Source organism: Schistocerca piceifrons, chromosome X, assembly GCF_021461385.2.
Source record: "Schistocerca piceifrons isolate TAMUIC-IGC-003096 chromosome X, iqSchPice1.1, whole genome shotgun sequence".
Taxonomy (NCBI): domain Eukaryota; kingdom Metazoa; phylum Arthropoda; class Insecta; order Orthoptera; family Acrididae; genus Schistocerca; species Schistocerca piceifrons.
Window position 1 is genome coordinate 435,316,712 of NC_060149.1, and position 13,725 is coordinate 435,330,436.

General features: G+C 38.7%; 1 protein-coding gene across 3 annotated transcripts in view; it reads left to right on the plus strand.

The window, feature by feature from the left end:
- LOC124721743 overlaps positions 1 to 13,725 on the plus strand; it is an 855,569-nt gene that overhangs the window by 437,036 nt on the left and 404,808 nt on the right. For all 3 annotated transcript variants that reach the window (XM_047246845.1, XM_047246844.1, XM_047246846.1), the window contains 2 exons: positions 1,251 to 1,418; positions 2,280 to 2,478. In XM_047246845.1, coding sequence (XP_047102801.1) covers positions 1,251 to 1,418; positions 2,280 to 2,478 — 367 coding nt within the window. The remainder of the gene's footprint in view (positions 1 to 1,250; positions 1,419 to 2,279; positions 2,479 to 13,725) is intronic.

Consider the following 13,725-nt stretch of genomic DNA (forward strand, 5'->3'; position numbering starts at 1 on the left):
TGTAAAATGACCATGGTGAGAAAGTCATTAAGATTAGAGCTCATATATAGGGTTATTGTGTTTCTTCTTCTTCTTCTTCTTCTTCTTCTTCTTCTTCTTCCCGTGCATCTTTCACAAATGGAACAGGGAAGCAGGTAAATGATGATTGTATTAGAAGTACCCTCAGCCACACTCCATAAGATGGCTCATGCAGTGTAGATGCAGATGCAGATATTCTGATGGCATTTCATCCCCAATTAAAGTGAGTGTGAGTTACAGGACATGTTGAATGGAATGAACAAGCTAATGAGCACAGAATATGGACTGAGAATAAATGAGAGAAAGATGAAAAGTAATAAGAAACAGCAGGAAGGAGGTAAGCGATAAACTTAACATTGATGTTGGAGACTGTGTAATAGATAAAGGGGAGGAATTCTGCTACCTTGGAAGCAAAATAATGCATGACAGACAAAGCAAGGAGGATATAAGAAGCAGATCAACAATGGTGAAGAGGCCGGCACTTTTCACTAAAAGAAACCTACTAATGTCAAATGGAGGCCTCAAGTTGGAGAAGAAATTACTGAAGATGTACATGTGGAGCACAACGTTCTATGTTGCTGAGTCATGAACTGTTGGAAAGTCAGGAAGGAAGTTACTTTTCCTGATAAGGGAAGTATCTTCATTAAGATATCAGATACAAACAACAGAAAAGTAAACTATTGAGTGCTTTGTTAATGTAAATGGATTATCACTTTACTTCAGGTACAATGCAGCACATACAATTGTGTGTGAGACAGCATGTAAATAGGACTTTCCTTTGTTACCAATATCAAACATGTACAGGTAAGCTGGAACATCACATTATAGCGTAATGTTTGCAGTACTCTACCCTTGAGTTCCTTTGTTGCTGTGTGATAGTGAATCAGAATATGATAGCGAAAGTTATCTCTGCACATTCGAGCAGACATAAAAAAAATTAGAAGTCTGACTGTTAGTAACTTAAGTATTATGCCTTACACATCTAAGCAGACACAAAGTAAGGCGAGTGTAAAACAAACTTGAGATGCTAATGAGTTACATGTGTTAATTGCATGTCCATGTGTTACTAGTTTTGAATCTATGGCACGAAAAAAGTAAGTATGTGCTGGACATACATTTTTTCCTTCATTATTGATTTTTCCAAAGCTCTAAATTTACTCAAACATAATGTGATTTATTATGATACATAATAACTCTATTTTGCTACTTAATCTGCTAATTCGTTGTTTTAGGAGGCAAGTGGAGAGCTTTCATGGGACGACCAGGATGTGGCACCTGCTTTGACATGGAGTTTCAATGAGTTTATAAATCAGTTCTCTGAAATCTATTCTTGGCTTAATAGTATTCAAGAGGCTGTTTATGGCAAGGAAGACAGTGTTATGGATCAGAATCTCAGAACTGTGAGTGTCCGCTGAAATTTGTTGATTTTCATAATGTAGAGTCACTTTCTTGAAGTAGCTCAGAAGATTGACAGGGACAGTTCAAGAGATAAAGCTATAGAATACATGCACAAAACAGTGCCACCTGTAGACAGACAGATAAGTTACTCCATACTTAACCAAAGAAAACGATAATTTAGTATATGCTCTCAAAAGCATAAATTTTGATTGTCTATACAGAGGTGTAAATAATTTATTGTACGAGAAATTTAACTTCAAACACAAGGTGAAATCATACCTACTTCACAACTGCTCTTCTTCAGTAGAAGACTTCCCAATGACCATGACAGTAAAAAAAAAAAAATGACGTTTAGGCTTACACAGGAGTCAGTGATGGACAATATTTCTTCTCATATACCATCGATAATTGTCGATGATGATAAAAATAAAAAAAAAATAAATAAAAGTGAAAAAATTAATCTGGAACATTGTGTCTGGGGGGGCCTATGGAGTAAAGTTTTAGATTTGTTGTCTGGCTGAGTTACAGTGCAGTTACTTACAAATTAGCGTAGGGGAATAGCAAAGTCCATCAAGTTAACATAATTTTCCATAATATTCACACTCTTGTACATTACGATATCGGTAGTTTCATTTGAAAGAGAGATTGAAATTTGAAACTTCATACCAAAATATGTCAGTGCACAGCCAACCCACTGTGTTAATTTTTTTTCACAGTTGTACATCATAAATATTTTATTAGTAAGCATCTTGTTCTGTTATTATCAGTTTTGAACGATAGTAATTTTGATTGTAAATAACAATTCTGCCATCATCAACATTATACAATATAATTTGAGATTATCTGTGGAATGTCATTCACAGAGTCATTTGGAAGAGATGCGACGCAATTGTTACCGCCGTAAAGTGTTCAATGACCAAGCACGGAAACTACTTTCAAGGTATCCTGATGTGAGAGATGAAGTATCGTGGAGAGTTGCTCATTTGAATACTAAATGGGACATGTTGGAACAGGCTATTTCTCCATGCAAAAACAAATCTGATAAAATGGATCAGTATGCAAGTAAGTCAAATCTCTAGTACCAGTCTGAAAAATAATTCATAACATTCTGGTGATACTTTCTGTTGTACTGTATTGGCTGTTTGTGTTTCACATTTGTGCTACAGATGGATTTATCAGATGATCATGCCCTGTTATTAACTGAAATTAATATTTACCTTTGATTTAGTGATGCTAAGGCTTATAGCAGCTCGTTCAAAGCAGATGACTACAAATTTCTGCCAACATTAATGTTTTATTTCACATGACTTTATAATGTTTCATTGTACAGACAATGCACAATTACATTCAGTATAATATTGATAACACATTTTAATATGAGCTAGCGATCTGTGCCAGCTTCTTGCGGGTAGCACTAAGAATCTACAGCTGGACCACTTGTCTGGTGTAGTGGGAATAAATTATTTACATAATCCTTCTTCATGAATCTGCCTATTGGTGAAAGCCATACAGACAGAAAAAATGTGATGGGAGCCTTTGATTTAGCAATTTGTACTGACGGAGTATATTTGTATGGTCTCCGAACTGCTTTTCAGAATCCTCTGCTAACAGTTCACTGAACTTCCAGTTTGTCTGAAAACTTAATTACTTGAAGATTATTCAAATTGTATATATTATTAGTAATATCAGTAGTAATATTAGTAGTAATATATTAGTAACATACTTAATATTAACTGCACAATAAACACTGAAAATTTGGAGAGGCTCATACTGTAAAAGGAGAAAACCTATTTCCAGAAACAGGTAATTGAAAATTACTCCCATTATACAGAACCGGTCTCAAAAATTGTGGATAATAACACCCGACTTACACTCTCTCATGAGTGATATAAAGCTATTTGTTCACTTAAGATGGCAAAGAAGACTTCACTTGTTCAAAGAATACTTTTTGTGTGTCACATAAGCAAAAACTGATCCTGAGAGATTAGTTTGTTGTTGCGAGAGTGTGGCAGAAAAATGTTGCAATGTTGGATACCAATAAAACAGCACAATCAGTCTACAAAGGATATTGCGTACAAAACACTATTGTGATCCACCATGAAATATTGGTCAATTGTGTAGGATGTGTGCTGAATAGGACTAGTGGGGGCTATTGAATGTATACAAACCAGGGCAGCACAAAGGGTCACATGTTTGTTTGACCCATACGAGAATGTCAAAGGTGATAAAGAAACTGAACTGGCAGATACTTGAAGATAGATATGAAGTATTCAGAGAAAGCTTGCTTACAAAGTTCCTAGAACCAGATTTAAATTAGGAATAGAAGAATATACTAAAACCATGTGAATGGAACGGGAAGAAACCATACTAAGTGATAATATTCATTTCATTGTGGTTTGCAGAGTATTGATGCAGATGTAGGCAAATGAAGTGCAGGTAGAAGGGAAGAAGAAAAACTGAAGAACAGAAGATAAATGAAAACAGACTTCAATGTTGTGAACAGGAATGGTAGGAAAAAAATGATCGAAAGAAATACTTTATCACATGGCAATGAGGTGAGAAAAAATGTGTGTGTGTGTGTGTGTGTGTGTGTGTGTGTGTGTGTGTGTGTGTGTGTGTTTTAGAATCCTATCTTGTGTATCAAGATGCTATGAAATGCAAACTGTTCCTGTGTTCCATGATAAATTCATACACAGATTCTGTGGCTGCAGCTAAAATAAAAGATAGGTAAGGGGGAATCCCTGGTGAGAAAGAGGATACATAATACATGACAGGAACTGAACTTCGGGTCTTTTAGAATCACTCAGCGGGATCATGACACAGTACACGTAGTACTAACTGACTGGATGAAACAACTATCAAAGGTTCCTCAGACTGCAAAGTATGATCAGCTCAAAGGATAAATACCATAAGAAGATACACCATGACAAAAGACCATGTTGAATCTCAGGGAAAAGAGTAAGGATGATGTGCCATGTTTGGTGTTAGAGAAGGGCTGCTCGTGTAACAGGTGTCATTAGTGAAGTAGATCAAGTGATACCAAAGTTTTTCAGCAATGGTGCAAAATAAATTAAGCTAGTCACCTGCTGCATTCTTTCTCAGGCTCCATCCATGAAGTTCAATAAAGCCTCAGGAGAAAGAAATGCTCTCCAAAACTTGTGGCAAGACAATATCTTCACTTTATTTGACAACAAGGAGAACACCAGTGCCATTCAATCAATTACAGTGGCCAAACATATAAACTGATTAGTGATTATGCATTGCAGCCATTAGGTAATGGCACAAATGACACGTTAACAGTTTTATCACATGTGATGCCGACACACACATTTGTACTCAGACTGCAAAAGCCTGTGCTCTTATAGTAAAGATGTCTGTTTACTAAGCTGATGAAGGTTGGTTACTTTATGAACTTACCAAGCAAGGTAGCATCATGGTTAGCACACTGGTCTCGCATTTGGAAGGATGATGATTTAAAACTGTATCCGGTCCTCCTGATTTATGTTTTCTGTGATTTCCCTAAATTGCTCTCTCTCTCTCTCTCTCTCTCTCTCTCTCTCTCTCTCTCTCTCTCTCTCTCTCTCTCTCACACACACACACACACACACACACACACACAGGATAAAAGTAGAGAGAGTGAAGGGCTGTTAATGCAATAATACAATAGGGCAAGATAGTTGCAGGAGAACACACAGGAAGGTGGAAGGGGAGTAGACACAAGTAATGTACAGGGAATGGTGGGTATTAATAGCTGGGATGATGGCATGTGCTGGAGGAACATTTTATGCTTGAATAATTAAATGGAGCTTCTGTTGGAGGGGTGGGGACTGTCAAAGTAGCATGAATAGTGCCACAGTTGTTGAAATCACTATGTTGTGCTGTGCAAATGTGATGTAACTGTGTTATAGTTTGCCTCTGGATGTGGTTTAGTGGTTGGTAGGCATAGATATTTCTTTATAGTAGTTCATTGAACAGGTGTTTTGACTACACTGACAAACTGCAATAGTTGTTTTAGGGTAAGAGGTGCCTGTCACAGGGCTGAAGCAGGTAGTGGTGGGTGGTTGTCAGGATTAAATATTCCTCATTTTCCTCCTGGTCCACCTCTGTAACTCAGTGGTCAGACTGCTGCTAGGCAGAGGATTTGGGTTTGATTCCCAATACTGCAAGAGCTTTTCCTTGGTGGAAATACTGGAACAGGTTGCACTCAACCTTGTGATGCCAATTAAGGAGCTACGTGAGTGAGAGGTAGCAACTCCGAGGTCAAGAAAGCTGACAACTGTTGTGAGAGTGGTCTGTTGAACCCATGTCCCTCCATAGCACATCCAGATGAAACCATTAGCAGTGGATAACATGGCAGCCAGTTGATCTTTCTCTCTGAATTTTATTCAACCCTATTCCCTCCTCATTTGAAACTCTCGAGTTCCCTTTAGAGAAGTGTCTGGGTAAGTGTCCCTTGTCCCTAATCCCATCATGCTGCTTGTGCTCTTTTTCTTCTCAAAATATTGTTGTTTTGTTATTAGGTTCAACAGTTATTTTTCAACCAGATCATCATATACATATCTTTTACCTTTTTGTGTAGCAAATGAAATGATTATTTCAAATCGCATAACATTTTCCACAGTATGTTTATTGGAATGAAATGTGTCATGATCAGAAGCATTTTGACATCTGTGGTTGACCGAGCGAGGTGGCGCAGTGGTTAGCACACTGGACTCGCATTCGGGAGGACGATGGTTCAATCCCGTCTCCGGCCATCCTGATTTAGGTTTTCCGTGATTTCCCTAAATCGTTTCAGGCAAATGTCGGGATGGTTCCTTTGAAAGGGCACGGCCGATTTCCTTCCCAATCCTTCCCTAACCCGAGCTTGCACTCCGTCTCTAATGACCTCGTTGTCGACGGGACGTTTAACACTAACCACCACCACCACATCTGTGGTTGGAGTAACTTTACCAGATTGTTATTATAGTTACTGTAGTGGATATGAATATCGGTTGTAAAATGTTTTCGTTATCCATTTTCAGTTAGCAATGTGGGAAGGATATGGTGCAGATTTCCTTAGCACCAGGCAGCTGATTTTGCTCTTCTGTCTTGCAAGCAGTAAATATGACACAGCTAATGGTACTAAGTCCATCATAAAGAGAGAACTAATTGTGTTGTGTGGCACTCTTTGGTAGAAATAGGAAATGTGCCTGCATTGGATTTCACCTTGCCTTCTACAGTCCTCATCACTGATACGGCATACATAATCTTGCCCTTCACAGGTCTTCATCAAGGTTGTCTGCATTAAGGAGCTACACATTATGCTTGCCAGCATCCATAGTTCTTGAAAGTGTTTGCACGTACACAAGTGTAAGGAAAATAATCGAAAATTCAGGCCCCTCTACAGTTAATTCAAATGTAACTATACTGTTAGTACAAGCAGGAAGCTCCTGCCATAATTTCTTCAATTCAAAAAGAGTCAGAGTAAGTTAAAATCGTAAATGTAATGGAATGGAATTGTTTGTTACAAGCTACATGGAATGGGCAAACAAATGAAATCTTCAAATATCCTAAAGACCTAATGAAGAAAAAGCAAATCTCCATTTTTTGGAAACAGCAGCAGTTGTGCTCCTTAGAAAGGCAAATAGAACAGTAATGTAAGCTACAAATAAGTTTGTTGATCAATATAAAATCTAAAAATTGATTAAGAGAAAATCAGTAGCATTCATTGGCTGGAAGATTGGATTGGCTGGGTATTGTCTTTTTTTAATTATAAATGTTGTCCTTAACTCTGTATGAAATTTTACACATTTATGTGACCCAATAAAAACTGCAAGCTACAGTCATGCCACAGATACCACTACCTGACAATATGCTTATAGTAGCATATATGATTTTACTAACAGTTAAGAAACTTTTTCATTTTGATGTAACTTTACTATTTGATTCTCATTGATTTGTGTAACATTTCCATAGTTCAGAAAAGCTGGTGATGGAAAGAATGATCCAAATGACATAGATCGTGAAGCAGCCGAAAGCAATGATTGCAGCAGAGGTAGTATACCACATGGCTGCTTTCACAGGTGGCCCTGCCTCTGATGGGGTAGGCTGAACCTGTGACTGCAGTTGAGTAGGAAGTGCTGGGATGGTGGATTGGGCAGGTACTGCACTTTTGTCTCCGTGGGGTATGCTCCATGTGGCAAGGGATTTGGATTAGGAGTGGCATAGGGATGGAATATGTTGTTGTTTAGGTCAAGTGAGTGAGGGAGTACCACGTTGGGAGGAGGGGTGGCAGTGATCATGGATATATGATGTCACTTATATCAGGATGTGATGGTAGATAATCAAAGCCCTGGTGAAGGATATAGCTCAGTTGTTCCAGTCCAGGATGATAATGGGTGATGGGGTGGACACTGTTTGGCAACTGGTTGTTGGGGTGGTGGGAGGGTTAGGGTTTTGTGAGAATATGTCACAAAAAAGTCTTATCCGGCTAGGTTTGGGTGGTAGTGCCTGTCTGTGAAGACCCTCATGAGACTTAAAGAATAATGGGCAAGAGAGTTCTTGTCACTGCAGATATGCCATCTATGGGTGGCAAGGCTGAGTGAGAGAGATTTTCTGGTTTTGTAAAGGATGAAAACTATCAAAATGCAGGTACTGTTGGGTTTAGTGGGTTTAATGTGGACAGAGGTGCAGATGAAGCCATTGGAGAGATGTAGGTGAACATCTAGGAGGGTGGCACATTGTCTTGAGGAGAACCCTGATTGTATGTTTCATAAGGTGGGAACAGTGGAGAAGCTGCCAATGAGACCGTTGAGGAGACATCTACATCACAATTATTTTGCTTTACCTTATTGCCATTTTCAAGAAATAGGGTCATGTTTAGCATGTCGGAAGTCGAAAATGTGATGTCAGAAAATGGGATTTCAAGGATGTGGTAACAGAGATGTTTCTTAATTCACATTCAGCAGCCACGCAGGATTAGCTGAGCGGTCTAAGGCGCTGCAGTCATGGACTGTGTGGCTGGTCCCGGCGGAGGATCGAGTCCTCCCTCGGGCATGGGTGTGTTTGTTTGTCCTTACGATAATTTAGGTTAAGTAGTGTGTAAGCTTAGGGACTGATGACCTTAGCAGTTAAGTCTCATAAGATTTCACACACATTTGAACATTTTGAACACATTCAGCAAATGTGTGTGCTGTGAATACAGGACCTGTAATGATTTTGAAGGTATTGTAGGGAGTGAAACTTGCTCACATGCCTTTTTCTGCTGGTACAGCCACTTGGATCAGTCGTTTTTACATTTTGTATGGAATTTGTGGCACAGTTTCTTCATCAAAATGTTGATGATGGTGCCTTCTGCACTTTAACATGATATTTTTTACATGCATACCATTTATTTTAATTTTGAATATAACTACAAAAGCCCATTTGCAATTGCTGTTTGACCTCACTAACAAAAGTTTTCCAGGGACTTGTGGCCTTAAATGGCATGCAATCATCACCTGCAATACACAGTTCCGCCTACACACACAACTGTAGCTTATGTAACTGCTTGAATTATTACTCTTTGCTAAGCACAGCAACATCTAGTTCCAACATAATGGAGTACTAGCATATTTCAGTGTTGGTACACAACACACTCTAGAGCTAAATTTCGGGGAACATGTCCATTTACCTATTTGTGTGCATAGCAGTTGTGTGGTTTATGTTACTTCAGATGCTGGATGGATTGCCTGAAACAATGATGCCTGTCACAACATGAAATAGAATACTGTCATGCTGAACACACTTGTTGTTGTGAAAGTATCAAGTATGTAATGAGGCTTAGGGTGGTCTGGTCAAGGCCAGTTGCAAATTTATTTGAATATACCTTCAATTAAATGTGATTTTTGTACAGCTGATGTTAGTCATTCAGAGAAGCTTCCAAGAACTTCATACATGTCATTAATAAACAACAGCCTAGAAGAAAATATATTGCTTGATAATCAGTTATGTGTGTTACTTCACAAAATCATTCCACATCTGTCAAGGTGGTATTCCATTATCCCAACCAACCTACAAAATATTTTAGTCAACCATTATTCCACTCCTGCCACCAACCCCTTGCCACATTAGTACTATATGTGTAAAAGATAGAAATGCAAGAAGTGTCCCACACATCCACCCAGAAAATGTTATCTTATTCAGTCCTGTTATTTGGATGTACTACACCTCAGACACATGGCTGTGTGTGAAAGCTGTGACATATGTTAATTCATCTGTTACTACTGCTTCACAAATAACTCGTGCTTCTTGGACAACCATTACCCCCCCCCCCCCCCACACACACACACACACACACACACACACACACACAGTTTTCACGAGCTGCACAGGTGGGCCCACTCTCTCCACCTTATCTTTCAATCCTTTGTGCCCCATGGCCTCACTCTCTTATAGTCCCTGTCTCACAACCACCTTGTCCCATCCTATTTCCTTCATCTTCAGTCCAGTTCTTACTCCTCACTGTTCCACTCTGCTTCCCATACTTTGGTTCGGTCGATAAGTCTGTGATCTTCATTCTTCTCTGAGTGGTTGCCCTCTACTAGCCTTGTTGGCACCAAGGTGAGTTAGTCACCTTCCACTGCTCTTTACAGCTCCTTTCCCTCACCACTTCCCTGTTGGCATCATCAGTTTCTCACAAAATATCTCCCCTTCCAGGTTGGAGTGATTGAGCTATGTAGTAATGCGTCTATAGTCTGTGTGGGCAACAGGCTGGTAAAACTTAATGTTTCTTCTTCAAAAATAATGTTTACAGTGGTTCTTCTTCAAAGATAAATAAAGGTTGAAGATATACTTGGACCTGACCCTCACTTTTATTCTCACACCCACTTGGTGAGAAGAAACAGGAAACCTCCAAAAAAATAAGGAAGACTGGATAAGATCGTAAAAGAAGACTGGATAAGATCATAAAACTTCTAACATACAAAAAGTAAAATGTCCATTGACTTTCTTGTTGCTGATGGTATAACACATCATAATGACCTGATGCAGGAAAGCCATAATTTACAGAGATGACCTGTAACTAAAAAATTTTTGCATACTTTATTTTGTTATTATTTACATATTTTACACCCACAGTGGAACGCTTTATTCAGTCCATATATATTTAAGTATTAATACTAGTTATAGATTTGGCTTTCCTCTTCTGCTCCCAAAACTTCTTCATCCTTTTCGACCTGGCTGCCCTTTCTTAATCAGTTATGGTGTATTTTTTTTTGCATGTAAGTGTCTTTAGTTTAAGTCTCGTGTCACCGTGTTTCAATATCTTCTTCTCTTCTCTGCCATCAATTTGTTGCACTGTCAAGCCTAACTTGTCTAAATCCTCTTGAACTTCTTTAAACCAGTTGTTCCTGGTCTTATGTAAGGAGAAGTAGGTGAAGAGTTGTTTCAGTAGCCTGGTTTCTGGTAGTTTGGAAATGTGGTAGAAAAAAGCAACCCTCCTTTTTCGCATTGTCAGTTATTGACTCAGTTTCTTAGTATACAACTTCGTTAGGTAATAGTTGCCACTGTCACTCTACTTGGTATTTTTTGTTTATAATTGTACTAAGGATTCTTCTGTCTGCCTTCTGTAGTTTGTCTGTGGTTGAACAGTGTTTCACTAGCATAGGTTGCTTCAGGTTTAATAGTAAAGTGGTAGTGTCTGAGTTTTGCATTTATTGAGACACATTTCTTCTTGTATGTTGGCCAGGTGATTTGTTGCGCTTGTTTCAGTTTAGTTTCTAGTTTGAATCCCAACTTATAACCTCCCCAAGATATTTGAATTTATTATTTTATTATAATTATGATTGTTTTTTATAAACCTGTTGTATGTCTTTCTTGCCTTTGATTATATTTGTCTCTTCTCAGACTTCATTCCTGATGTCCCTTCTGTCATACTTTCTTACCTCCGCTGTCATTCCGTCTTTGTTTTTATTACTGATATTGTTGTCACTCTCTTCCATCATTTCTCCACAGGTTTCTACTACCCCCTTCTTAACAGTAGCTCCTTATCACATCGTAGTTCTGATCTGTATTTTGGCTGTGCCCTTTTACACAAACTCTGCTCTCTCTACGCCAATTTTGGCTTTTCGTTTTGTGTTGTGGTACAGATGATTTTTATTGTTATCCTACTCTTTCATTTGTATCTTAATTTGGATGCTTTATGTTCTTGTTGGAAGTGACAGACCTCTGTGCATGTTTATTAAGTTCTGATGTGTGGGGCCCAGCACTCATGTAGTAGCTACAGTTTTCTGTTGTAATGTTGCTAGGTGTAAAAATTTGATTTATGGAGTGTGTTTCATATTGACTGCCAGTTGACTTTGGTCATAATTAATATTTGTAGTTAATCTCTGACCTGGACACATTTTTTACTTATGCTACTGAGTTATGTATTCAGACCCAGAATACAATCTGATAACGGTGACCACCTAGTAAGGTAATACAAGATAATACATATTCGGTGAGCATGAAGATTTCCAGTGCCAGACTCGAAGTTTGCTGAATTTAGCAATTTACTGTTTGAGGTCTTCGGGGTACGGGGAATGTTCACATACAATATGGCAGTGAACCAAATAGGTAGTTCCTCTTAGTAGGCAAAACTGTGCTGTTGGGATCCACTCTCTTATTTCTAATTTATAAAGCACTGAAGCATTTCTTATGTATAGTTTCTCCTCCTAACTTGTATTCTCTTGGTTTTTACAAATGAACTCAATTAGAATAGTTTTAATGTGACAACTGCCTCTAGATTTTTTTATAATGTTGGAACTAGGCCTATAAGATAAAAATAATTTGTGGAGTACATATTTTTCTTTCTCACAGTTTTATGCTGTGACATATATTTTAATTTTTTAATCCTCTCCCTTTGTAAGTACAGTTCTCAATAGGTTTATTGTATGCCTCTTTTTTTTATCTTCATTGTTGAACACTTACAAGTACAGAGGGAGCATTCAGTGACTTGCTTGTTCTATTCTCTAAAGAAAGTCTAGCACCTAACATACATAGAAGTAGAAAATGAACCTCAACCATAGAATATTTGTTGCTGTACAAAGTAGCCAGCTTGCATTTTTTGCAGTGTGTGTGGTCACACTGTGTAATCTCTAACTGCATACATGCTCCAACTAACCTAACACATTGAAAGTTAAGTATCTAACTTACATAGTTCTGCTGGACTGCTATCTAAGACATATATTAAGTGCAATCTCGAATCTGAATTTGACAGACTCCAATGATCATTCGTAAATAGTGTCTTGCTATTAGGGTGACAATGGCTGATCAATGTTTGCTGGAACTTTAGCATGGAAGAACTAATGAAGCACAAGCGGATACATAAATATGGAACTGTAGGAACTGACTGAGTGCGATGGTGCGCTCACATTTATCCTCGACCAGTGGAGTAATCTTGCATGTGTGATATTGTTGGTGAAAACAAAATAGTAGTTCCAGGTTTCAGTGTTCCCTTTGGGGGCTGATGGAACTATTGGTAGGTGGGTGGATCTGACACCTTGAAGATTTCCTGATGGAAGCAAAAACAGGTTTCAGATTATGATTGTCATCTAGACAGTGACTGCTTGATACTTCGCGGCGCCAGGTATGAAGAGAGCATGCTTAGTGGCACTGCCTGGTGCTGTTTTTGTGTACTGTATGGCTGCATGCACAGCATTACTCCCCTTGGGAGAGGAAACTGGTGAAACTGGCTGTATTAGTTTCATGCTTCTTCACTTGGTGATGTGTAAATATAGAGGGTACACATTTTGCTCCTTCCAGCATTTGCCTGTGGCACCTGGGGAAACCACATCTGAGGTACCATGTCCCCATCCATCTGGTTGTCCCTGGTAGTCTGCAGCATGTCCCTGCTGCTGGAGATGAATTCAGGAGCAGCTGCTGGCTGCATCTGTAGGTCTCCCTGGTTCTAAAAACTGAAAAAGAACAGCCTAAGAGTTCCACTTATATGTGCATGAGCATGTTATGGCATTTTCTGGCTGTTATGGTATGTTTTGACATGATGTCGACATTACATTGGAAACATGGCATTACTGAGTTGCTGTACAACATTGCCTGTTACCTAATTTTTGTTGCTGTGCTCGTACATGGTAATGGGTATGAATCATTTACTTTAAAAAATACTGTCTTGATTGGTATTGGAGATTAGGCTGCGGATGCATGAGTGACTTTAAAGTTGACATTAAAGTGCAATTTGAACTCTCCTATAGTTTCTCAACTGGAGATATTGCATCATGTGGAGTGGCTCTGTACTGAGAGAGAAAAATCAATAAGGTGTAGTATTGTCGGTAGCTGGACCGACACAGTGAAGTT